The 27,527-nt window shown below is 44.1% G+C and overlaps 1 protein-coding gene across 2 annotated transcripts in view; it reads right to left on the bottom strand.

The window, feature by feature from the left end:
* LOC110529585 (centrosomal protein of 85 kDa-like) overlaps window positions 1-27,527 on the bottom strand; it is an 86,379-nt gene continuing 58,852 nt past the window's right edge. For both annotated transcript variants that reach the window (XM_021611926.3, XM_021611924.3), the window contains exons 4-13: window positions 19,426-19,511; window positions 13,151-13,268; window positions 11,420-11,617; window positions 11,068-11,220; window positions 10,072-10,226; window positions 9,830-9,947; window positions 9,429-9,479; window positions 6,574-6,675; window positions 4,689-4,872; window positions 1-2,638 (exon numbers count right to left, since the gene is read on the bottom strand). In XM_021611926.3, coding sequence (XP_021467601.2) covers window positions 2,475-2,638; window positions 4,689-4,872; window positions 6,574-6,675; window positions 9,429-9,479; window positions 9,830-9,947; window positions 10,072-10,226; window positions 11,068-11,220; window positions 11,420-11,617; window positions 13,151-13,268; window positions 19,426-19,511 — 1,329 coding nt within the window. In that variant the 3' untranslated portion in view covers window positions 1-2,474. The remainder of the gene's footprint in view (window positions 2,639-4,688; window positions 4,873-6,573; window positions 6,676-9,428; window positions 9,480-9,829; window positions 9,948-10,071; window positions 10,227-11,067; window positions 11,221-11,419; window positions 11,618-13,150; window positions 13,269-19,425; window positions 19,512-27,527) is intronic.

Genomic DNA, 27,527 nt, shown 5'->3' with positions numbered 1-27,527 from the left:
TGTTATAGAAAAATATTTTATTTGCAGTCTGTACAAATGACAATCAAGCCTTAAATGGAAAAATACTTTTACGAACATGTATAAATAAACGTTTTGGCATTCATAAAATCTAGCTGCAAAACGAAGTGTAACAAACAGAAATTCCTATGTACAGGAAAGCCAACCAGTGGCTCCTAGTCCAGTGCAGACAGCCATGACAACCACACCTGTTTCCCTCTACATGAGCACTATACTCCCACAGACCTACACCTCACAATGGATGCTGTGCATCAGAGTACATTCTTCAGGTTTCACAAGAGCCTGCTATGGCCTTAATTTACCTGAGTGGCTATATTTATTTTGTGGCTATGGCTTAGCATAATTGTGAGGGGTAGCCTCTTATTTACAAGATGCAGAATAGTTGTCTCCAGACCCTGTCAATAGGGAGAAACAGGAGCTCTTATCTGCTGCATAGATTAAAAGGCACAGAAGAACAAGAACATTTCAGATCTGCTACTGAATGGGTGTTAGCTGGTGCATGTGACATTGCATATTAGTTTCCATGTGAGGCTTAGGACTAGATTCAATCTATATTGCTGAAGACCTGTGCAATTTTTAAAGGCAAGTTTCTCAGACTGTAATCATGGTAAAAGTTGCATGTCGGCCCAATCGGAAATGACCTTTCAATGCCGCTCTTCAGTGGTATGGTTTGAATCTAGGCCCGAGTCGACCTTTGTTCTTTATCGTAACCTGCCAAAACATTTTACATAGCCAATGTTTCCTTTCTAAGATTGGTAATACAACAGTATAATAGAATACTCTACAACCTACATTAGTCTAATTTGAGACATGCAAAATATACTTGGCTCTAAACTGATTACCATTTTTTTTTTAACCACTTGTCACCAGGATAAATTACAATATCTGTAAAAATGTATAACACTTTATAGCAGGTTGTTTTGCACCAGCTGATTCAAATCAAGCTTGATAATTTGAATCAGCTGTGTCGCGTTAGGTGAAAACAAACTGGGGGGTCCCCGAGGACAGTTTGAAACCCTGCATTATAGGAAACAGTAATGTGTTGGTTGTCATGACCGGCTCGCTAAAATTCACATTCCAAATAGTTTGAGATGAAGCAAGAGTGTTCCTGTGACAAATAGTGGGAACAGCAATCAAAGTAAAACAGAAGAATGTGAACCAACGATTACTCCATGGATGCATTAATCTAGAGACCCCTCTGTGGTTGAGGTTGGAGGAATATCTGTCAACTCAATGTGTAACTGGTGCCTATATTGACAATGGATTAATACAAATGAGTCAAGTCCCAGTAGGTAATATGGGCCTATACTGTAGAAGTGCTGCTGTGGTGGTTTTGCATTAGTTTTAGTCTCAATCAAATGGTGTCTATGGCTGTGTTTACACAAGCAGCCTGAATTATTTTTTAAATTTTTTTTTTCAATAATTGATCTTTTGACTAATCAGCTCACCAATTAGTGGAAAAATGATCGGAATTGTGCTGCCTATGTAAATGCATTTAAATAATGGGGCAGTATTAAGCCCTGATCTTACTAGTCAATCTGAACTTGTAAAAACAATTCCTGAATTTAATTGTTAGAAAAACACCTGAATATTACCTGATGCTATTATGTTCAACACAACAGCAAATAATATGAAAGGGGTTGCTGTGCTTTTTCATTAAAAATATCTAAATAACCAGTTTGGGGTGATCCACATCACTGAAATCTTCTATTGAAAACCATTCATATCCCAAATAGCGAACTACTTGTACACAGAAGAAACACCCATAACAAGGAACCGGAAATGCTGAAAAGGAACAGAAGCAGCCTCTTGGTTGGCCAGTTTGTGTGGCATGTTGTGGAGCAAGTGCCACTAGGCAGTCTCTACTATGGGCAGCTGCTGAGAGTTTGGGGAGTTTGTCTTTGGATAACACACGGGGTGACGTGAGAGGAGCACTATGGGTTGCCATTGGAGACAACTTAGGAAGAGGACAGCTGATTCGTGGAGAAGCTGTCACACACAGAGGCACTTGACAGAGCAGCAGTGAGTCAGTTTCCTACTGGCCGGTGAGATTGTGTGGGAGGGGCCAAACACTTATACCTGGAGGCCCTGCCCTCACAGAAGGGAGTATAAGTCTCTGTGCATGAAGCAATGTACATGATCATGCAGGAATTCATTCTATTACACAGGAAGCGCAATTGACATTTGAAAAATCAAAACATCCTATTTTAAGTAAACTTGTAAACTTGATTCACAGCTTGATCCTACATTCAGAAAGCTGGAGCTAGATACCTCCATCACGTAAAACTAAATAAAATACAGCATTGACAGTACCTAGTTTCTTATTCCATTTTTAACACTGTTCTTCCTGGTTTTCCTCCAATCAGGATTTTTTCCTACCCTCACTGGCTGTGACACAAGCCTTGGTGAGTGGGCACGCCGTCGCTGGGCATCAGTGCTCCCTCATTGCGGGTGTGTCATTGCGTCACACAGTTTTCGCCCATGTCCTGTGCGTAGCGGTCAGAGATGGCGGTGCGCAGGTCCTCAATGTCCTTCCTAAGCTGGCCTACCTCCAGCAGCTTGGCCCGCAAGCTGTCCTCCACCAGAGAGTTGTCCTTCTCCTCCCCTGACATGCTCATCGCTATGGGGGTCAGAGAGAGAAATACACCGTCAATCTGATGGGGCTTTAGCTCATCTACCGTGGCAAGACTTCAAATTCTGTCAATGAGCATTGTGTGAAATACGCTAGGTTTTGAGATGAGTGTGTGTGTGACCGCTCTTATCTAGTTCAGAGTGAAAGAAGTGTACAGTCGTGGCCAACAGTTGAGAATTACACATTCATTTTCAAAGTCTGCTGCCTCAGTGTCTAACATCTGACAAAAATATCTATGGAATACTGAAGTACAATTACAAGAAGTTGATGCACAAAGTCGATATTTGCATGCTGTCAATTCACTTCTGAGCCACATCCTGATGGCAGCCCATTCTTGCATAATCAATGCTTGGATTTTTTGGGTTTTTGTTTGTCCACCCGCCTCTTTCGGATTGACCACAAGTTCTCAATGGGATTAAGGTCTGGAGAGTTTCCTGGCCATGGATCCAAAATATCAATGTTTTGTTCCCCAAGCCACATAGTTATCACTTTTGCCTTATGGCAATGTGCGCCATCATGCTGGAAAAGGCATTGTTCGTCACCAAACTGTTCCTGGTTGGTTGGGAGAAATAGCTCTTGGAGGATGTGTTGGTACCATTCATTATTCATGGCTGTGTTCTTGTGCAAAATTGTGAGTGACACCACTCCCTTGGCTGAGAAGCAACCCCACACATGAATGGTCTCAGGATGCTTTACTGTTGGCATGATGACACAGGACTGACGGTAGCACTCACCTTGTATTCTCCGGACAAGCTTTTTTCCAGATGCCCCAAACAATCGGAAAGGGGATTCATCAGAGAATTACTTTTCAGCAGTCCAATCCCTGTACCCTTTTCAGAATATCAGTCTGTCCCTGATGTTTTTCCATGAGAGAAGTGGCTACTTTGCTGCCCTTCTTGACACCAGGCCATCCTCAAAGTCTTCAAGTCACTGTGCATGCAGATGCACTCACAACTGCCTGCTGCCATTCCTGAGCAAGCTCTGCACTGGTGGTGCTCAGATCCCACAGCTGAATCAACTTTAGGAGACTAAAGGAGACTTCCTGGACTTTCTTGGGCGCCCTGAAGCATTCTTCACAACAATTAAGTTTTTGATCTGATAAATGGTTGATTTAGGTGCAATCTTACTGGCAGCAATATCCTTGCATGTGAAGCCCTTTTTGTGCAAAGCAATGATGATGGCACGTGTTTCCTTGCAGGTAACCATGGTTGACAGAGGAACAACAATGACTCCAAGAACCACCCTCCTTTTGAAGCTTCCAGTCTGTTATTTGAACTCCTGACCGAGTGATCTCCAGCCTTGTCCACACTCACACCTGTGTTAACGAGAGAATCACTGACATGTCAGCTGGTCCTTTTGTGGTAGGGCTGAAATGCAGTGGAAATGTTTTTTGGGGATTCAGTTCATTGCATGGCAAAGAGGGACTTTGCAATTCATCCAATCACTCTTCATAACATTCTGGAGTATATGCAAATTGCCATCATACAAACTGAGGCAGCAGACTTTGAAAATGTATATTTGTGTCATTCTCAACTTTTGGCCACGACTGTGAATGTATTCAGAGGAGCTTGTTGTGAGCTGACAGCCTAATTCCCCCTCTGTTTTCTTAGGGAAAAGAAGTATATCCTACTGGAAGTCTAGGAAGTCTTAACTGGAAGGTAGATAGTTAGAGAAGTAACGTCTTCCTCAGTGGAATTACTGTTGATGCCCGAAACTATGAAGTAGCTATTCAGAAGCCTATAACTGAATAGATAGGCTAGTCCGAGGAGCTAATGTTGGGTTTACATATGGCAGTAGTTCACGGTGGGTGGCTGTGTGTGTGTGTGTGCAGGTTGGAGAGGCCGGGATTCAATCCGATTGCTCTGTTGGCAATGCGGGTTTTTAAGGCAATGTTTCTGCGTTTGTGGAGACTACATTCACTGTAAAATGCTGCATTGTCGGCTCAATTGGAAATGACCTTTGAAATGGCACATTGTCCAAAGCTGCGATCGGATTTGAATCCCAGTTTAAGAGGATTAAACCAGATGTATCTACTTACATTTGATGCCCAGTAGCAGTGCCAGGTTGGGTTCCTTGCCCTGGGCCCTCTGGGTAAGGATACTACAGAGGGCCTTGAGGTCAAGCAGACAAAAGGACATCTCCTTCAGCAGGGGCCCTGCATCTGGCTCCTGGCCCCCGCAGCCCTGCTGAATCACCACGCCATCCTCCACCTGCCTTTGGTTCTGTTGAAACACACATAGCTTAGAGACCAACACTGGGTTTATTATCAAACAAAACGCTAATGCAGCAGAGCTCAGGAGTGTTCAGTAAAACACCCCCCCCAAACATTAAATCAGATTTTTGCGCCAGTTTAAAGTAGATCAAGTGTTCCTGAACTGAGACATACATTGGCTAAATCCTTTTGTGCTGAAAAGCTTCATTATTATTCTCTATCACTGCCAGATTGCATTTATTAATAAATACACATTGTAAAATGCTGGAGGGAGTGTAGCCACACTCAAATTATTTTGTGTTATAACATGACAGCCATACAATTATTTCTGAACAGAAGTGGATTTGTCCATTAGGGCTTGGAGTGTATATTTCTTTTTACATTAAAACTGAACTTGAGAGGGAGAACTGCTGCAGAGCTGCCGCTGGCATCTAAAGCTCAGTATGTCTCCCTGTGTGGATCATCAACACTTCAACACCCTCTCCATGGCTGGGCTTTGAAACACAAGAGTTAAAATATACACTTCCAAATTAGTCTCTAAATGTCTCACAGAATACCAAGGAGAAAATTAGAATAATAATCACCATCATTATAACTCAATAGGATAACAAGGTATCATAGCAACACTAACACTCAAGTCAAAGTTGCTGCAAAGTCCTTTTTTGGGCGGATTATCCAACTTCCTGCTCTCCCAAAATGGAGGCCATTTCACCTCAGTGTCATCTCTATGTAACTAAAGGCGAGTGGCTCAGTTGGTAGAGCATGGTGCTTGCAATGTCAGGGTTGTGGCTTCGATTCCCATTGGGGACTAGAATGAAAATGTATGCACTCACTACTGTAAGTCGCTCTGGATAAGAGCGTCTGCTAAATTACATGAATGTAAAAAGGTAACGCTGGGAGTCAAATCTCTCTCCTCCCCTCTCAATCGCTCTACACGGTGCTGGATGGAACATAGTATGTGTGCAGATAAATACCCAGCCTCCAACATTCACGAGCCACACAGAGCAGTGGAGAGCACGGTCAAATTAAAACCAGTAAGACAGTCTACACAGCGCCCTATCTCGTCATATCTCTCTGTCCCTTCAGACACGAGCTTCCTGGGAGTCACTGCAGAGCCAGGCAAGGTCAGCCAACAAGCACTCCCCCATCCCTCTCTCCAAACCAGCGACCTTCCCTTGTGGGAGCCAGGCGGGGGAATCTTCCAGCTGATAATTGCCTTTTGTTTCCCTGTCAGAGGGATAATGTATGGTGCTGGGGTGTCAGCCTTCTGTGTGTGTGTGTGTCCGCCTGTATGAATTCAAACCTTTTATCACCAGGCTCATCCTCACCTTGAGACGGGCGGGAGAGTTGAAAAATGACACCATGAATTCTAATTGGGTCCGTGTGGTAGTGGGGGTGCTGAAGGGGCCATATTGGGTTATTCATGACTCTGCTGCTATGAAAAGATCTGAGGACAAAAAGGGCCTGTAGAGGAACAGAATGGTGGTGAATGGACTTCTCCATCACCAGCTAAACCTGGGACAGAGAAAACTGTCTGTCAGGATGTAGGGTGGAGAGAGAGAGAGAGAGAGAGAGAGAGGAAGCTACCAGCTACAGTGGATACTAGCTAGCTACACCACTCTAGCTGTTGGAAAATCTGAAAAATGAAAAAAAATGTCTGCTCCCAAGAATAGTCCTACTACGTTTGAAGAGGCAGCGTGGGGCTGGTTACCTGATGGAGGGTGTCAGCGAGTGAAGCCAGGTCCTCGCCCTGCAGCTGTTGCTGGAGCTCTTGGGAGAGACATCGCTCCTTCTGCAGCCTCTGCTCTACAGCCTGCAACAGAACAATAAGACAGCGTCACATACTGTATAATGCTCTGATGACAGTGATGACTCATCATCATCCCCACCACTGACAGACATAAAGACACACACACACAACATGACAACTACTACAACAGCGGCTGATTGAAGCATACTGTTGACCCAAATTAAGTCTAAAACAGGTAAGGGTGTACCGGTCCATATATTTGTACCGAAACCATTTGGTATTGAAACCTCGATTCGGTCCGCACTGTGAACCCCAAAATAAAAGCACTAGGCCTATTGATAAAATTATTTATGTCTAAAGATAATGATGAAATAATTCCACTCTGAAACCATATAATTGTATGAAATGTATTAGAATCATAAAACTATAGTCAGATGATGTGTGTAGTTTTAGTCAGAATTAGAACAAGGACCTTTTGTTCCTTTTTAGTATGTAAGCAGGGTGCAAGTGGGAAACAAATGGTAAGAGGAGCTATCGACAGACAAGCTGGACTACTGTGTTCCTTACATTCTGTCTCCACCCGTGGAGGGGAGAAACTGTTAGGCTTGCAGAAAATCATGAAACATGTTGCAGATTAAACAATGTATCTATGTAGTGGAAAAACACAGACTGTCTAAGCAATGCGTAGCTTAAGATTTGAACTTGTTTGTGTGTGTTATAAAGACTGGGTTTGCATTTTTGATGTTGAAACGTTCTCGCGAATAAACACTTAGATTTTTGTAAGTTGGGACTCTTGCCTGTATCATTCAACCAGAATCTTACAAACTCTGGGTTGCAGACTGAGTAGATTAATTGACGTTAATGAACATTGATAACAAAATTCTCATAACACCTCTAGGTTATGCCTACACTGCGTTGTATGAGTAAATCTGAGCTGAATTTCTTTCAAGCTATTCCATTAAAACAAGATCCTATGCGCCCCTTGTAATCAAAATTCAAATCTTAATTAGTGCATTTCAAACGGTCCTTTTGTGGGGCGCAGCCGGGAACTAGTTCTGTACGATGGTGAGTGGTGGGGTCGATGAACTAGTTCCGTACGATGGTGAGTGGTAGGGTCGATGAACTAGTTCCGTATGATGGTGAGTGGTGGGGTCGATGAACTAGTTCCGTATGATGGTGAGTGGTGGGGTCGATTAACTAGTTCTGTACGATGGTGAGTGGTGGGGTCGATGAACTAGTTCCGTACGATGGTGAGTGGTGGGGTCGATTAACTAGTTCTGTACGATGGTGAGTGGTGGGGTCGATGAACTAGTTCCGTACGATGGTGAGTGGTGGGGTCGATGAACTAGTTCCGTACGATGGTGAGTGGTGGGGTCGATTAACTAGTTCTGTACGATGGTGAGTGGTGGGGTCGATTAACTAGTTCCGTACGATGGTGAGTGGTGGGGTCGATGAACTAGTTCCGTACGATGGTGAGTGGTGGGGTCGATGAACTAGTTCCGTACGATGGTGAGTGGTGGGGTCGATGAACTAGTTCCGTACGATGGTGAGTGGTGGGGTCGATGAACTAGTTCCGTACGATGGTGAGTGGTGGGGTCGATGAACTAGTTCCGTACGATGGTGAGTGGTGGGGTCGATGGTGAGTGGTGGGGTCGATGAACTAGTTCCGTACGATGGTGAGTGGTGGGGTCGATGAACTAGTTCCGTACGATGGTGAGTGGTGGGGTCGATGAACTAGTTCCGTACGATGGTGAGTGGTGGGTTCGATGAACTAGTTCTGTACGATGGTAAGTGGTGGGGTCGATGAACTAGTTCTGTACGATGGTGAGTGGTGGGGTCGATGAACTAGTTCCGTACGATGGTGAGTGGTGGGGTCGATGAACTAGTTCTGTACGATGGTGAGTGGTGGGGTCGATGAACTAGTTCTGTACGATGGTAAGTGGTGGGGTCGATGAACTAGTTCTGTACGATGGTGAGTGGTGGGGTCGATGAACTAGTTCTGTACGATGGTGAGTGGTGGGGTCGATGAACTAGGAGGATTCTCCATCATCGTTTAAACCTCCAGTTTGGGAACATTTGGTCTTCCCAGTAGGTTACAACGATGACGGACAGAGAGAGTATGTCTCCACTGCCCAATGAGAATAGTCTATGCAGCTGCCAACACCTCAGACATGTTGATACATTTACTCCGACATCCCACCAGTATTCCTACTAAACGCAAACAAAGAACACAACTTCGGTCTCCCCTCTGCATTCAAGCAGCCCTTGGCAGCTGATTTTGACCAGGCCAAAGACATGACGAGCGATAGGTATGTTTACAGCCGCAGCCGAGGATATGAGCCTACTCTTTGTGGTTAAGAAGAATAGGGGGTGAAGCACCTCGTGAAAGTGCTCGAGCGACGTTAACAACTTTTCCCCCTCGCTCTATACTAGCAAGCTAAAGCTGTAGTTGTCAATGAATTGTGTTGTGCTTCGTACACATGGATGGACCTCCAGGGCTACAGAGAGCTACTTAACAGTGACAGCCCATCACATTACCCCGAAGTGTACCGTACTACAGACACGCCCCCTTTATGAGAGTCACACAAGTGCACATATTATATGTATAGACCTATACAATGTCTGAGCCATGGTTACACGCATATTGCACTTTATTTTAGTGTTGTCGATGAGTAATCGGGCGTTTTCATTTCAGAAAAGTTGTTGTTATTCCAGATGATGACCTCATCAAGTATTATGAATCAGAAATGGAACCGTGACACGTACTGAACTGTGGGGTATGGTGAACTGTTACACCCCTAATAGCAGGGTCTTACCGTCAGCTCAAGGGTGAGTTTTTCAATCTGGTTCTTCTGATTGTCTATCAGCTGAAAAAGAGCAGAGGGGCATTGTAAATGTCTGGTAGCAGCCTGGCTCATCTCTCTGAGTGACCCTGTGTGTGTTTGTGTTGTGTGTGTTTGCGTGTTGGGGTGTAGACAAGGAGATACATTAGTTGTCAGTCTTTTAAAAAGATCCAGATATGTCAACAAATGTCCAAGCTTGAGACTAAGCTTGAGAATGTTAAAACCTTCTGCCAGTTGGGAATAACTGTATAGTTGACAAGACAGTTGGGTTGCTGCTGATACACTAGATGAGGCTTTACCTTAGCGTTAAGTGTGTGTGTATCTTTGTGTGTGTCTGCATGCATCCCTGCGTTTGTTTGCATTCTGTGTCTCACCTCGGTGGTGGTGGCTTGCTGCTCCTGTAACCGTGCGTTCTCTACCTCCAGCTCCTTCAGGTCCAGCATGGGGAGCCGGACCCCGTCCTCAAGACACTGCTCCACCTTCTCCTGCAGGCTGGGGGAGCCAGGGAGAGACACAGCGTCATCAACACAACCCCAACTTACCAGCTCTGACTGTTTTAACACACTGTTACAACTAGGAGGAGGAGTTGCAGAGGAAGATTGTATTTCCGACACACCTCTGTACAGCAGCCACCAGCTCCTTCTCCCGCTTGCACTGGATCTCAATCAGGTCCTCCTTCGCCTGCAGCACGGCGCAGCCCTCCTCCAGCCTCTTCTCCAGACAAGCCACTGTGTCCTGCAGACCCTGGGCCTTCCCCTGACCGTCCTCCAGCTGATGAACACATACAGGAAAAGAACATTAGGACTATACACACACTATCTGTGACTATCCCAACCACATCTCAGAGAACACCACAGGAACATATGTACACAAAGACCAGTAACTAAGACTGACCTGGCCAAAGGAATATCAGTACCCAATACACACAAACCACTAAATAAAGTTGACACTGTTTGGTTCTTATTGACCTCTGGTGGCAAGGTGGTGTATTGCATGATTACCATTAAACAACAATACATTTGACAATGATTTAATTATCATTACAGTAAAGATAGACAGGGCAAACACAATAGGAGACATATTATCTTAAGGTTGACCGGAGGCTGTTAATAGCCACTCTGAACCCCCATCCCACTCTACCACTACCACTAATGCAGCCTGAAATGGCTGATCTAATCAGGTCTAATGAGATTACAGAGCTGTAATGAAGAGACGCCCCCGCTCCATTACCAGGTGTTAGCTTAGCACTGAGACGTTAACTAGCAGATACGCTAGCAGGGTCTGACTCTCTGACAACGCTAGAGAGGGCAGAAATAAGGAGCTTTCTGACCAGTGACCACAAATCCAATGGACCACTAACCTTAAACTTTAACCCTCACCAGAACCGTGACTTTAATCTTAACCCTAAAACTAAACCAAGATCATACAGGCTAGCTCGTGTACTTTCTCATAATAATAAAACAAAAAAGTATTCTAACATGGCCATCAAATAACTAAGAAGCTTAGCAGAGATACTAGCAGAGATGTCAGTAGAGATGTGAGCAGAACCCCTGTGGTCAGCCAGCCAGACGGGACCCCCTGAGGTGGTCCTGTGGCTGGGGAGACAAACTACCTGCTGGGCTTGGGTCTGGACCTCATCGAGCGAGGGCAGGTCAGCTAGGTACTTCTCCAGGGTCTCTATCCTCTGCTGCTTTTCCTTGTTCTGCTCACTCTCCCTCAGACACTTCTTCTTCAGGCTGCTGATGTAGCGGTCGCGCGTCTTCATCTGAAAGGCAGGATAAATGGTTGATTACATTCATTAGGGTTAGAATTTTGACCGGGGTTGATCCGGGGTGTGGACATGAACTACATTAGAGTTAGGGTTAAGATTAGGGTTGTGGTGAGGCTGGTGTTTGTGGTTGAGGCTGGTGTTTGTGGTTGAGGCTAGTGTTAAGGTTGATCTATGTAATGTGCCCGTTGGTCACCTTCTCCTCCAGCTTCTTGATGTCCTCTGTGTATTTCTGGGTGTTCTGTTTGAGGAACTCGTTGAGGTGGATGACCTCCAGCTCTGCAGCGGCCAGCTTATGGCCCAGCGCCCCGTTGTCACAGCACAGAGGACTCACCCTATCTGGGACCTGCAGCTGGGGGTGGGGCTGTGCTACAGGACTGTCATATGGAGACTCCTGGGAAAGAGACAAGGAGATACATTAGTTGTCATTCTTTTAAAAAGTTCCAGATATGTCAACGCTTGGAATGTTAAAACCTTCTGCCAGTTGGGAATAACAGTATAGTAGGTAAGACAGTTGGGAATAACAGTATAGTAGGTAAAACAGTTGGGAATAACAGTATAGTAGGTAAAACAGTTGGGAATAACAGTATAGTAGGTAAAACAGTTGGGAATAACAGTATAGTAGGTAAAACAGTTGGGAATAACAGTATAGTAGGTAAAACAGTTGGGAATAACAGTATAGTAGGTAAAACAGTTGGGAATAACAGTATAGTAGGTAAGACAGTTGGGAATAACAGTATAGTAGGTAAGACAGATGGGAATAACAGTATAGTATGTAAGACAGTTGGGAATAACAGTATAGTAGGTAAGACAGTTGGGAATAACAGTATAGTAGGTAAGACAGTTGGGAATAACAGTATAGTAGGTAAAACAGTTGGGAATAACAGTATAGTAGGTAAGACAGTTGGGAATAACAGTATAGTAGGTAAAACAGTTGGGAATAACAGTATAGTAGGTAAGACAGTTGGGAATAACAGTATAGTAGGTAAAACAGTTGGGAATAACAGTATAGTAGGTAAAACAGTTGGGAATAACAGTATAGTAGGTAAAACAGTTGGGAATAACAGTATAGTAGGTAAAACAGTTGGGAATAACAGTATAGTAGGTAAGACAGTTGGGAATAACAGTATAGTAGGTAAAACAGTTGGGAATAACAGTATAGTAGGTAAGACAGATGGGAATAACAGTATAGTATGTAAGACAGTTGGGAATAACAGTATAGTAGGTAAGACAGTTGGGAATAACAGTATAGTAGGTAAAACAGTTGGGAATAACAGTATAGTAGGTAAAACAGTTGGGAATAACAGTATAGTAGGTAAAACAGTTGGGAATAACAGTATAGTAGGTAAGACAGTTAGAAATAACAGTATAGTAGGTAAAACAGTTGGGAATAACAGTATAGTAGGTAAAACAGTTGGGTTGTTACTTTTTTAAAATCTGTTATTTTACCAGGTAAATTGACTGAGAACACATTCTCATTTACAGCAACGACCTGGGGAATAGTTACAGGGGAGAGGAGGGGGATGAATGAGCCAATTGTAAGCTGGGGATGATTAGGTAGCCATGATGGTTTGAGGGCCAGATTGGGAATTTAGCCAGGACACCGGGGTTAACACCCCTACGATAAGTGCCATGGGATCTTTAATGACCTCAGAGAGTCAGGACACCCGTTTAACGTCCAATCCAAAAGACAGCACCCTACACAGGGCAGTGTCCCCAATCACTGGCCTGGGGAATTGGGATATTTTTTAGACCAGAGGAAAGAGTGCCTCCTACTGGCCCTCCAACACCACTTCCAGCAGCATCTGGTCTCCCATCCAGGCACTGACCAGGACCAACCCTGCTTAGCTTCAGAAGAAAGCCAGCAGTGTAACACAGGGTGGTATGCTGCTGGCAGTTACTGATACACTAGATGAGATTTTATTACCTTAGCGTTAAGTAGATATGGGTCGTCACAGCGCCCCTTCTGGCTCTGGAGGACCTGTTGCGCTCTCAGCTCATTGTCCCTGATCCGGGCATGGAGCTGTAGGATCTGCTGCTTTTGTCTGTAAAACACACATCAGAATAACATGTCAGTGACACATCATTATTGATTACAGAAGCAGGTATACTGATATCCAAGTCATACTAACATAGGAAAACATCTTATGAGGTACACAGTAAAATAAGCAATGGTCACACACAGTGCCAGCTCTCTCCATTATCTATATTACACAGGCAACAGGCCAATGAATGCCCACTCTGTGCGGATCATGTAGGACGATATATAATAACAATATATAATAACATCCATCTTAATGCCACTAGAGTTTATAGCATATAGTATACAGCATACATATGTAGCCCTGGGTACTTCTGACATCAGCGTTGTGGACAGGTGGTAATATACGGTGCTTTGTACTGGGCCCTGGTTGGCCAGTAAAACATGAAGATTAAGGCCGTGTGACAGAATCTCCACTCAGTATAAATCACTTGTCTGATATTTCTCTCTAGTGGAGGGTGGGCCAGCTGCCTGCATGCTATCCTGATGAGGCAAGCACAATTTCACTCCCCTAAACCCCCCGCCCTGAAAGAATGTCATATTTATAATCAGCTCCTAATGCTCTTACCTTGACATTTTCTGCCTTTCAGCTAAATAAAAGGGTGTTGATTAATGCTACTGGATCAAGATAGGAATACTAAATGTTGTGTACCGATATACTATATTCAATAAATTGTAGTGTATTCAAGGATGAAAAAGCCTTCTAACGTTTGTAATTCACACTTCAAAATGTCAGATTTATTGTGGCTAAAAATGTATCAACCTCTACAACACTGTGCATTCATTATAATCCATATAATAATTCACATTTCCTGTTGCTGTAGGTATTTTTTCCTGCTGTAAGAAACTGGTCGAATTAAGATACTACACAAGTACACTGAGTTTACAAAACATTAGGAACACCGGCTCTTTACATGACATAGACTGACCAGGTGAATCTATGATCCCTTATTGATGTCACCTGTTAAATCCACTTCAATCAGTGTAGATGAAGGGAAGGAGACTGGTTAAAGAAGGATTTTTAAGCCTTTAGACAAATGAGACATGGATTGGGTATGTGTGCCATTCAGAGAGTGAACGGGCAAGACAAAATATTTAAGTGCCTTTGAACAGGGTATGGTAGTAGGTGCCAGGCGCACCGGTTTGTGTCAAGAACTGCAAGGCTGCTGGGTTTTTCACGCTGAACAGTTTCCTTTGTGTATCAAGAATGATCCACCACCCAAAGGACATCCAGCCAACTTGACACAACTGTGGGAAGCATTGGAGTCAACATGGGCCAGCATCCCTGCGGAGCGCTTTCAACACCCTGTAGAGTCCCTTTCCCGACACTATTGAGGCAATTCTGAGGGCAAAAGGGGGCGTGCAATTCAATATTAGGAAGGTGTTCCTAATGTTTGGTATACTCAGTGTATGTAGGTTTGGTTAAGAATGCCATCTGGTGGTGAAATTAGCTTTTTTTCTCATTAATTTGCATCACATTGAGGGAGATAATCAATAAAAGGGAAAGTGAACTGAATGTATTCAACTGAAATGTGTCTTGCGCATTTAACTCAACCCCTCTGAATCAGGAGGCATACACTTGAGAAAGTCCAACTTTGAACACCCTGAACAGCCTACTGTTAATCCAACTCATGGCTAGAAACATAATGGTAAGAAACCGTTAATACCATATCTAATGCACATAGCATCTCGTCTAATTCACTATAACGCCTAGGTACCAACAATTGACCAGTCTCAAGAATGAGCAGGCTGGGCTGGGTTCAAATGTGTGTGTAAACCCTGGATTGCTGATGCTATGTGTTGGCAATTGAGGGGCTTTGAAGCTATCGGTCGGCCATATTGGCACTATCCAGTAGGAGCAGTCCTCCATAGGAATGAATTCTACAGAATTTCAATTAAATGTTTTAGGGACAAAATTATATGTATTTAAGTATTTTGTTGTAGCGTGGCCAGTAACATTAGGTTAATTATACTTTAAGGAAAATGTTTTTACTTATTTCAGGGTTTTTCTTTATTTTTACTATTTTCTACATTGTAGAATAATGGCGAACACATCAAAACTATGAAATAACACATATGGAATCATGTAATAACCAAAAAAGTGTTAAACAAATCAAACTATACTTTATATTTGAGATTCTTCAAAGTAGCCCCCCTTTACCTTGTAGCCACCCTTTGCCTTGATGACACTTGGCATTCTCTCAAACAGCTTCACCTGGAACACTTTTCCAACACTCTTGAAGGAGTTCCCACATACAGTGCCTTGCGAAAGTATTCGGCCCCCTTGAACTTTGCGACCTTTTGCCACATTTCAGGCTTCAAACATAAAGATATAAAACTGTATTTTTTTGTGAAGAATCAACAACAAGTGGGACACAATCATGAAGTGGAACGACATTTATTGGATATTTCAAACTTTTTTAACAAATCAAAAACTGAAAAATTGGGCGTGCAAAATTATTCAACCCCCTTAAGTTAATACTTTGTAGCGCCACCTTTTGCTGCGATTACAGCTGTAAGTCGCTTGGGGTATGTCTCTATCAGTTTTGCACATCGAGAGACTGACATTTTTTCCCATTCCTCCTTGCAAAACAGCTTGAGCTCAGTGAGGTTGGATGGAGAGCATATGTGAACAGCAGTTTTCAGTTCTTTCCACAGATTCTCGATTGGATTCAGGTCTGGACTTTGACTTGGCCATTCTAACACCTGGATATGTTTATTTTTTAACCACTCCATTGTAGATTTTGCTTTATGTTTTGGATCATTGTCTTGTTGGAAGACAAATCTCTGTCCCAGTCTCAGGTCTATTGCAGACTCCATCAGGTTTTCTTCCAGAATGGTCCTGTATTTGGCTCCATCCATCTTCCCATCAATTTTAACCATCTTCCCTGTCCCTGCTGAAGAAAAGCAGGCACAAACCATGATGCTGCCACCACAATGTTTGACAGTGGTGATGGTGTGTTCAGGGTGATGAGCTGTGTTGCTTTTACGCCAAACATAACGTTTTGCATTGTTGCCAAAAAGTTCAATTTTGGTTTCATCTGACCAGAGCACCTTCTTCCACATGTTTGGTGGTGTCTCCCAGGTGGCTTGTGGCAAACTTTAAACAACACTTTTTATGGATATCTTTAAGAAATGGCTTTCTTCTTGCCACTCTTCCATAAAGGCCAGATTTGTGCAATATACGACTGATTGTTGTCCTATGGACAGAGTCTCCCACCTCAGCTGTAGATCTCTGCAGTTCATCCAGAGTGATCATGGGCCTCTTGGCTGCATCTCTGATCAGTCTTCTCCTTGTATGAGCTGAAAGTTTAGAGGGACGGCCAGGTCTTGGTAGATTTGCAGTGGTCTGATACTCTTCTTCATGATGCTCTCTGCGCTTTTAACGGACCTCTGAGACTATCACAGTGCAGGTGCATTTATACGGAGACTTGATTACACACAGGTGGATTGTATTTATCATCATTAGTCATTTAGGTCAACATTGGATCATTCAGAGATCCTCACTGAACTTCTGGAGAGAGTTTGTATGTATGGCAGTTTGCTGATGTAAACGTTGTGAAGAGAGTGGCCCATGGTGGCAGTGGGGTTATGGTAAGGGCAGGCATAAGCTACATACACAATTTCATTTTATCAATGGCAATTGGATTGCACAAAAATATTTTGCCGAAATCCTGAGGCCCATTGTGAGGCCCATTTTGTTAAAAGGTATCTGTGACCAACATATGCATATCTGTATTCTTAGTCATGTGAAATCCATAGATTAGGGCCTGATGAAATGATTTCAATTGACTGATTACCTCATATGAACTGTAACTCAGTACAACCAATGCAATTGTTGCATGTTGCATTTATATTTTTGTTCAGAATATCATTTTAAAGTAGCATTAATGTGTCTGTAATACACTGCTCAAAAAAACAAAGGGAACACTTAAACAACACAATGTAACTCCAAGTCAATCACACTTCTGTGAGATCAAACTGTCCACTTAGGAAGCAACACTGATTGACAATAAATTTCACATGCTGTTGTGCAAATGGAATAGACAACAGGTAGAAATTATAGGCAATTAGCAAGACACCCCCAATAAAGGAGTGGTTCTGCAGGTGGTGACCACAGACCACTTCTCAGTTCCTATGCTTCCTGGCTGATGTTTTGGTCACTTTTGAATGCTGGCGGTGCTTTCACTGTAGTGGTAGCATGAGACGGAGTCCAGAACCCACACAAGTGGCTCAGGTAGTGCAGCTCACCCAGGATGGCACATCAATGCGAGCTGTGGCAAGAAGGTTTGCTGTGTCTGTCAGCGTAGTGTCCAGAGCATGGAGGCGCTACCAGGAGACAGGCCAGTACATCAGGAGACGTGAAGGAGGCCGTAAGAGGGCAACAACCCAGCAGCAGGACCGCTCCCTTCACCTTTGTGCAAGGAGGAGCAGGAGGAGCACTGCCAGAGCCCTGCAAAATGACCTCCAGCAGGCCACAAATGTGCATGTGTCTGCTCAAACGGTCAGAAACAGACTCCATGAGGGTGGTATGAGGGCCCGATGTCCACAGGTAGGGGTTGTGCTTACAGCCCAACACCGTGCAAGACGTTTGGCATTTGCCAGAGAACACCAAGATTGAAAAATTCGCCACTGGCGCCCTGTGCTCTTCACAGATGAAAGCAGGTTCACACTGAGCACATGTGACAGACGTGACAGAGTCTGGAGACGCTGTGGAGAACGTTCTGCTGCCTGCAACATCCTCCAGCATGACCGGTTTGGCGGTGGGTCAGTCATGGTGTGGGGTGGCATTTCTTTGGGGGACCGCACAGCCCTCCATGTGCTCGCCAGAGGTAGCCTGACTGCCATTAGGTACCGAGATGAGATCCTCAGACCCCTTGTGAGACCATATGCTGGTGCGGTTGGCCCTGGGTTCCTCCTAATGCAAGACAATGCTAGACCTCATGTGGCTGGAGTGTGTCAGCAGTTCCTGCAAGAGGAAGGCATTGATGCTATGGACTGGCCCGCCCGTTCCCCAGACCTGAATCCAATTGAGCACATCTGGGACATCATGTCTCGCTCCATCCACCAAAGCCACGTTGCACCACAGACTGTCCAGGAGTTGGCAGATGCTTTAGTCCAGGTCTGGGAGGAGATCCCTCAGGAGACCATCCGCCACCTCATCAGGAGCATGCCCAGGCGTTGTAGGGAGGTCATACAGGCACGTGGAGGCCACACACACTACTGAGCCTCATTTTGACTTGTTTTAAGGACATTACATCAAAGTTGGATCAGCCTGTAGTGTGGTTTTCCACTTTCATTTTGAGTGTGACTCCAAATCCAGACCTCCATGGGTTGATAAATTTGATTTCCATTGATAATTTGTGTGTGATTTTGTTGTCAGCACATTCAACTATGTAAAGAAAAAAGTATTTAATAAGAATATTTCATTCATTCAGATCTAGGATGTGTTATTTTAGTGTTCCCTTTATTTTTTTGAGCAGTGTATAAATCAATGGTCGATCCCTCCAATTCAAAGTCCGGCCCAACCTTTCATGTTAAGGTGGGGTAAGTCTCTGTGCTGTGTGTCTGCTGTGTCTCTGCCTGTATTTCCTACAGTAATCTATGGGTGGGTGGTGATAGGTGACCCTGTCCTGTCCACTCGCCTCCCCTGGCACTGCCCAGCCTGACCTGTCAGCGCCAGCCTGCCACTCTGAAAGGGGACACCTCGGACGTGTGTGGCCGCATGCCGTCACACTGACATCTGCTCAAGGTCATTGGAAAAAATGTGTGTCTGTGTGCCTCGAAGGGGTGACAGTGACAGTGTGTGGCCCATAGAAAAATGAATGCAGTACTGCCCCATCATATCAGAGACTACAGTGCACTAACCTTCCCCTGGGCAATGACACCCCGAAGGGAAGGGACACTTTCTCTCACAATGCTTTTCCTACTGCGACGAACAGAGTCAGACACAGTGGTGAAATATAATGAGGTGCATAGAGACTCAGTCATGTTTGCGGCCCCAACACAATAAGACTGATTCTGGTGTGGTCCTCCTAGAATTGTTCTGGTGTGTTTTTCTCCAGCCTTAATTCATTCCCCTGCTTTTCCCAATGATTCAGTGCAGCCCTGCTTGTTGAAATGGCCCTCCTCCTCTGTGCTCTGTGCTCTGTATTACTGACCTGTCAATCTCCAGCTCTCTCTGTCGCAGCAGGCCCTCTTTGATCTTCACCAGAGTGTTCACAGGAAGGGAGGCTCCGCCCAGCTTCTGCACAAGAAACATACAAGTCGATCAGCACATTTACAATAACATCTAGTAAACAGGCCAATCCACATCAGCCTCAACAATATAAAGGTTTAACTAAGAGACACCCAAGCAAGCGACTCAACTAGCCAAAAGCCATTTTGCATTCATGAACTTAACGTAGTCCCTGATCTACTGTAGTCCCTATCCAAACACATGAGCCACAGCTTAATTAAAACGTTCCATCTGTCTTCAAAGCCCACGTACAACTCCACACACTGTGCCTTCACACATTCCTACAGTATATGCTGTATAACCTAGCCCTCCTCTATGCAGGCATGTGGGAGAGGGTGTTGCGGCCAGGCAGGTAGGCGGGCGTCTCTTGAACATTGCATCAGTGGGTGACTAATCTCTTGTCGCATAACAAGGCTATATAGCACAAGACTACAGTGCATTCAGAAAGTATTCAGGCGCCTTGATTTTTTCCACATTTTCTTACATTTACAGCCTTATTCTAAAATGTATTAAATAAATGTTTTTTCCTCATCAATCTACACACAATACCGCATAATGACAAAGCGAAAAAATGTTTAGAAATGTTTGCAAATGTATTCAAAATAAAAAAAACAATATCTTATTTACATAGTATTCAGACCCTTTGCTATGAGACTTGAAATTGAGCTCAGATGCATCCTGTTTCCATTGATCATCCTTGAGATGTTTCTACAACTTGATTAGACTCCACCTGTGGTAAATTCAATTGATTGGACATGATTTGGAAAGGCACACACCTGTCTATATAAAGGTCCCACAGTTGACAGCGCATGTCAGAGCAAAAACCGAGCAATGAAGTCCAAGGAATGTTCCATAGAGCTCCGAGACAGGATTGTGTCGAGGCACAGATTTAGGGAAGGGTACCAAAAAAAGGCTGCAGCATTGAAGGTCCCCAAGAACACAGTGGTCTCCATCATTCCTAAATGGAAGAAGTTTGGATCTACGAAGACTTCCTAGAGCTGGCAGCCCAGCCAAACTGTGCAATCGGGGGAGAAGGGCCTTGGTCAGGGAGGTGACCAAGAACCCAATGGTCACTCTGACAGAGCTCTAGAGTTCCTCTGTAGAGATGGGAGAACCTTCCAAAAGGACAACCATCTCTGCAGCACTCCACCAATCAGGCCTTTATGGTAGAGTGGCCAGACGTAAGCCACACCTCAGTAAAAGGCAAATGACAGCCCACTTGAAGTTTGCCATAAGGCACCTAAAGGACTCTCAGACACTGAGAAACAAGATTCTCCGGTCTGACGAAACCAAAATTGAACTTTTTGGCATGAATGCCAAGCGTCACGTCTGGAGAAAACCTGGCATCATCGCTACGGTGAAGCATGGTGGTGGCAACATCAAGCTGTGGGGATGTTTTTCAGTGGCAAGAACTGGGAGACTAGTCAGGACCGAGGGAAAGATGAACGGAGCAAAGTACAGAGAGATCTGCTCCAGGGCGCTCAGGACCTCAGACTGGGGTGAAGGTACACCTTCCAACAGGACAATGACCCTAAGCAAACAGCCAAGACAATGCAGGAGTGGCTTCGGGACAAGTCTCTGAATGTCCCTGAGTGGCCCAGCCAGAGCCCGGACTTGAACCTGATCGAACATCTCTGCAGCGACACTCCCCATCCAACCTGACAGAGCCCGAGAGGATCTGCAGAGAAAAATGTGAGAAACTCTCCAGGCACACCTGGCCCAGCAATCACTGCCAAAGGTGCTTCAACAAAGAATAGAGTAAAGGGTCTAATACTTATGTAAATGTGATATTTCAGTGTTTTATTTAACATTTAACCTGTTTTGCCTTTGTCATTATGGGGTAATAAGTTGTGGCTGCTTTGCGTGATGTATTGTTGTCTCCACCTTCTTTCTCTTTGTGCTGTTGTCTGTGCCCAGTAATGTTTGTATCCTGTTTTGTGCTGCCATGTTGTGTTGCTACCATGTTGTTGTTATGTTGTGTTGCTACCATGCTGTGTTGTCATGTGTTTCTGCCTTGCTATGTTGTTGTCTTAGGTCTCTCTTTATGTAGTGTTGTGGTGTCTCTTGTCGTGATGTGTGTTTTGTCCTATATTTTTATTTATGTTTATTTTTAATCCCAGCACCTGTCCCCGCAGGAGGCCTTTTGCCTTTTGGTAGGCTGTCATTGTAAATAAGAATTTGTTCTTAACTGACTTGCCTAGTTAAATAAAGGTTAAATAAAATAAAAAATAACAAGACTATATAGCATAAGGTATATGTTCCAGAAGGCTGGGCTGAAGCAGGGCCCTGGTGAGGAGCTGTCACAGAGATCACGCTATGCCCCTCTAACAGGGTGCTGAAAAGGTCCCATTATAAGGTCAGGTATGTCCTCGCTACCAGCTACTGCAGGAGCACAGGGCAGAGATTTGATTGTGTTTCATTTTATTAGGATCTCTTTTAGTCCTCATTTGGACTAATCTCCCAAGAGTCCCAAAGCATTAAAATACAATTTATAATATGATCACATTTTCACAGTTACAGACAGACATAATACATTGACATATTGACCAGATACATATTCTAACAGTCAAAAAAGATAGATTGATTCTTCAGAGACCCGAGTCATGTTCAGTAGGCAATGATCGTCTTTTTAAACGGAAAGACAAAAATCAAGTTTTCTTACGGAGAAATTCAGTTACCGCCTCTGTTTCATATGGGTTTCTGCAGTTTTCTGCCTGCTGATGGTGATCCTTTATATTATAAGCTGGTCTCAGTCTCCATAAAGGGATGAATTGGTTGTATGGGAGGCTGCTACATCTAAGCTGCAACATACACTGAGTGTACAAAACATTAAGGACACCTGCTCTTTCCATGACACAGACTGACCAGGTGAATCCAGGTGAAAGCTATGATCCCTTATTGATTGTTTCTTGAGCGGATGGTCGGGGGGCCAGGAACATAATTACAAATCATTTGTAGACTGCAAACTGATCGCAAGAATCCCAAACAGATATTATATTTGACTAAACATAATCATTTCAAACCTTGCTTACATTTGTATCTGATCACGTGTCTCTCTATTATGCGTGGGAATACTTTGGAACAGATTTTCATAATTACAATCTCTTGGAGCTACACTTTTATGTCCAACAAGAAACAATTAAAAAAGTAGTGATGCACCGATATGACATTTTTGGCCGATACCAATATCCGATATCTTCCTTGCCAAAAAAAAACTGATACCGATAACCGATATTTAACATTTTAGTGGCGTTTTAAGCATTCTAGTACAGTTAAATAGTTAACACACACACATGAACGCAGTGGTCTAAGGCACTGCATCTCAGTGCAGAGTCGTCACTACCGTCCCTGGTTTGAATCCAGGCTGTATCACATCGGGCTGTGATTGGGAGTCCCATAGGGCGGCACACAATTGGCCCAGCGTTTTTAGCTAATATCGTCCGATTCCGATATGTTCACTGATATATCGTGCATCCCTAAAAAAATGTATTTATTTTTGCTCTGAAAACTACCATGGGCTGCCAGTTGGGGAAACCTGGTGTAGATGAAGGGAAGGAGAAGGATTAAAGAAGGATTTTTAAGCCTTGAGACAATTGAGGATTATGTATGTTTGCTATTCGGAGAGTTAATGGGCAAGACAAAATATGTAAGTGCCTTTGAACAGGGTATGGTAGTAAGTACCAGACGCACCGGTTTGTGTCTATCAAGAACTGCAATGTTTCTGGGGTTTTCACACTCAACAGTTTCCTGTGTGTATCAAGAATGGTGCACCACCCAAAGGACATCCAGCCAACTTGACACAACTGTGGGAAGCATTGGACCAGTATCCCTGCGGAACGCTTTCAACACCTTGTAGAGTCCCTTCCCCGACACTATTGAGGCTGTTCTGAGGGCAAAAGTGGGTGCAAACTCAATATTAGCAAGGTGTTCCTAATGTTTTGTACATTCAGGGTATCGCTCAACAGAAACATTTAAATCCCTGGAAAATCCCGTAGGTATCCTGGTGTGAGGGACTGGACGTTGTGTCTACAACACTAGGATCTCCTTCTGACAACTGTGGTGGTCTGGCAGTCATCATCCACCTCAGCCTTAGTAGCCCTAGGTGCTATGTGCACACAAAATGCACACCAATAACATGGATCCTGGACACATAACCACATTCTTCATTTTACAGCGCCTCTTATCAGATGTGTGTAACCCCTCAGTAATCCTCTCTTTAAAATAGTTCCAGTGACGGTCAGATTTTAAATACCTCTGCTATTAATGCCCTCCCCAGCAAACCAGAACCTGCCTGCCGCCAGGTTATAAATACCTCTGTTATTAATGCCCTCCCCAGCAAACCAGAACCTGCCTGCCACCAGGTTATAAATACCTCTGTTATTAATGCCCTCCCCAGCAAACCAGAACCTGCCTGCCACCAGGTTATAAATACCTCTGTTATTAATGCCCTCCCCAGCAAACCAGAACCTGCCTGCCACCAGGTTATAAATACCTGTTATTAATGCCCTCCCCAGCAAACCAGAACCTGCCTGCCACCAGGTTATAAATACCTCTGTTATTAATGCCCTCCCCAGCAAACCAGAACCTGCCTGCCACCAGGTTATAAATACCTCTGCTATTAATGCCCTCCCCAGCAAACCAGAACCTGCCTGCCACCAGGTTATAAATACCTCTGTTATTAATGCCCTCCCCAGCAAACCAGAACCTGCCTGCCACCAGGTTATAAATACCTCTGTTATTAATGCCCTCCCCAGCAAACCAGAACCTGCCTGCCACCAGGTTATAAATACCTCTGTTATTAATGCCCTCCCCAGCAAACCAGAACCTGCCTGCCACCAGGTTATAAATACCTCTGTTATTAATGCCCTCCCCAGCAAACCAGAACCTGCCTGCCACCAGGTTATAAATACCTCTGTTATTAATGCCCTCCCCAGCAAACCAGAACCTGCCTGCCACCAGGTTATAAATACCTCTGTTATTAATGCCCTCCCCAGCAAACCAGAACCTGCCTGCCACCAGGTTATAAATACCTCTGTTATTAATGCCCTCCCCAGCAAACCAGAACCTGCCTGCCACCAGGTTATAAATACCTCTGTTATTAATGCCCTCCCCAGCAAACCAGAACCTGCCTGCCACCAGGTTATAAATACCTCTGTTATTAATGCCCTCCCCAGCAAACCAGAACCTGCCTGCCACCAGGTTATAAATACCTCTGTTATTAATGCCCTCCCCAGTAAACCGGGAACATTACCAGGACATTGGCTAACATTCTCATTAAAGCTGCAATATTTGGGCAACCCGACATAATTCACGTAGAAATGTGCGTTATAGATCTGTCATTCGCATCGAAAGCAAGTCAAAGAAGCGGTAGATCAGTTATATGTGCGCTATTTCTATGCTTCCCGTTCTTAAGTTTTGTTTTTGCATCTTTTACTTTGGTTTTGTACTCCAGCTTCAAACAGCTGAAAATACAACCTGTTTGGTGATGGAAAATATCTTTCAAAGCGGGTAAGATGGTACAATGATTGTCTACACTATACTTGCTTTTTTTTGTCACAAACTGACAATTAGGCAAATTATTAAAAACATTATTTAAAAAATACAATAATTTATTATTAAATCATACAATCACTACATAGTGCACCTTTAAGTTCTAGTTAGGATTCTATCTAGCATTACATTGACAACATCCCCAAAACATTCAAAGAATGTTTTTGATAACAAAATGTTTTAAATGGACTGTTCTCCTAAAACTCACTACAATGTTGTGCACAATCACCACAGAACATTCCCCGAATGTTCTTATTAGGTTTCCTGGTAATGTAATAACACAATGTCCCAGTAATGTTTTTACAACATTATGTGGGACAAAATGTGGGGAACATATCTCTTGTGATGTCCCCATTCTGTTCCCACAAACTAATGAAACATTCTGGGAACCTTTAAAGTACAGACAAAATGTCTTCTGGGACATTCTTGCAAGATCAGGTGAAAGATTTAAACAAACATTGTATAATCATAAGCATAACTGGACAGTGTTTGTGTTATTAGAACATTTAGGTTAACCTAATGAATGTTCTGGGAACATTCACAGAACCAATTTTGGTTTGCTGGGAATCAGCTGTAGAGCTCTTGTCTCTGTCTCTCTATCCCCGCCCCCCCCCCCATGAGGTTTTTCTGTAGTGACAACAAACAAGAGGTGGGGAGTTTCCACAACACTGAGCAGCTGTGTGAAGTAGCCAGGGCAGGACAGGGTAAGTCAGGTTATGATAAGACAGGCCAGGCCGGGGTAAGACAGGCCAGTGGGGCCCACAGGGACTGGCCTGAAATCTGGGGGTCCCACTGCTGGCTTTGGCCCTCTCATCACAACACAGACACACAGCCGGCCTGGGACAAGGCTAAAAACATACGTCAATGCTCGTTAGTTCTGACAATATCGGCAAGCATTAGTGTTTACGTCTTTTGCTGCAAAGGAAACAGAGGAAAGCCCCAACTCCCTTTCGTTTTAGGCTGGTCTAAATAGAGCGTAAATACCAAGCATGGCAAGCTGAGGAGAAGTCCCCGTGTAGAGGAAACTATGTGTGTCTCTGGAAGCAGGAACCATCCACAGGAGCGGAAGTCACTGTCCAAACAGACCAAGGTCTAAATTCGGACTGGTGGTTTCTGTCCTGTCCTGCCTCTCTCAGTGACATTGCTGTGAGAGAATGAGGACACAAGGGAATGAACTGGGGATCCATCCAGCACAAGGAAATTCCCTATTCAGTAGATTCTCCATCACCCTTAGGAGGTCACACGAGTCACTAAGGCACCAATTACTGATAAAAGAGTCCACTATCTAACTCTTAACAGCCCACTTTACTTCATTGACATGTCCCTCTTTGATAATCTCAGTTAACAGGAAGAAACCCACTGGAGTGTGGCTCTACTGCCGCTGAAACAACATTGATGGATGATGGTCGATTTTGAACATGGAACTAAAAACTAAATGGCATTGTATGCTGGATACCACTTTCTCTGGGAATCAATGAAAGAGATCAGCCTGTTCAATTGAGAGAGAAAGAGTGGGAGAGACACACAGAAAGTGAGAGAGTACGTTAAGAGAGACGGGATGAGTGGAGGGGTGAGCTTGTGTGTCACTATTCAGTCGGAGGCTCTTGGGTCGGGCCTGGGGGGGTTTACTTTAAGATTAGGGGCGAATGCCTGGTCTAAGGCATAGCTATCATTCCCTACCAGCTGATAGCACCCAACACAACACACCCACCGCCCTTTGGCTGAGTGTGTCACCGCGGGACTGCTAACCTCACAACACACCCACGTTTTTATACTGCAATGGTTTAATTTCATGCATCAACCGCAGAGAGACCTAAGCCTAACCCCAGCAGCCACCCCTAGACCCAGGTTCAGGTTACCTCTCATTGTCACTGGTCCAAGACCATACTGTATATATCTGTCTCTCCGGCAACAGGCTTCCATCTAAAGATCATTGTTGTTCTCTTTCTCCACACAGTCGTTTCAACCAATTACAGTACCAACAGTAACAGCTGCTACCAGCTCAAGTCATTACACTGGGCTGAACGCTGGAAATGCCAAACGTCAAGTTTCATTTAGGTTTATTTATCTGCACCATACAGGGAGATAGAAACACACACACACACGCACACACAACGAGCCTAAAGAACCAGGAACCAAATCATCTTGTATAACATGTCCCACATACACTGAGTGTTAGGGCTGACCCCATTTAGTCGACTGGTCGATTGTTTGGTTGATAGGCTGTTGCTCGACCGAGATTTCTTTAGTCGAGCAGGCGCATTTATATATATATATATATTACTTAGGCCTATATATAATTGCAATACTTCTATAGGCTACTGCATCAATCAATCATTCATTCGTTCCTGCCATCACAAAGCATACAAGACAATCATGCTTTGAAACGCAATCAAGCATTTTAGTTTTCAAATTACATAACAAAGGGAGCTTTGAATAATTAGCCTGAGCAATAAATAAACCACAATTCACGAA

This window comes from Oncorhynchus mykiss, chromosome 8, assembly GCF_057628025.1.
Source record: "Oncorhynchus mykiss isolate SJ-2025 chromosome 8, ASM5762802v1, whole genome shotgun sequence".
NCBI lineage: Eukaryota > Metazoa > Chordata > Actinopteri > Salmoniformes > Salmonidae > Oncorhynchus > Oncorhynchus mykiss.
Note: the sequence above shows the minus strand (reverse complement) of the source record. Positions and strands in the feature narration are given on the sequence as shown.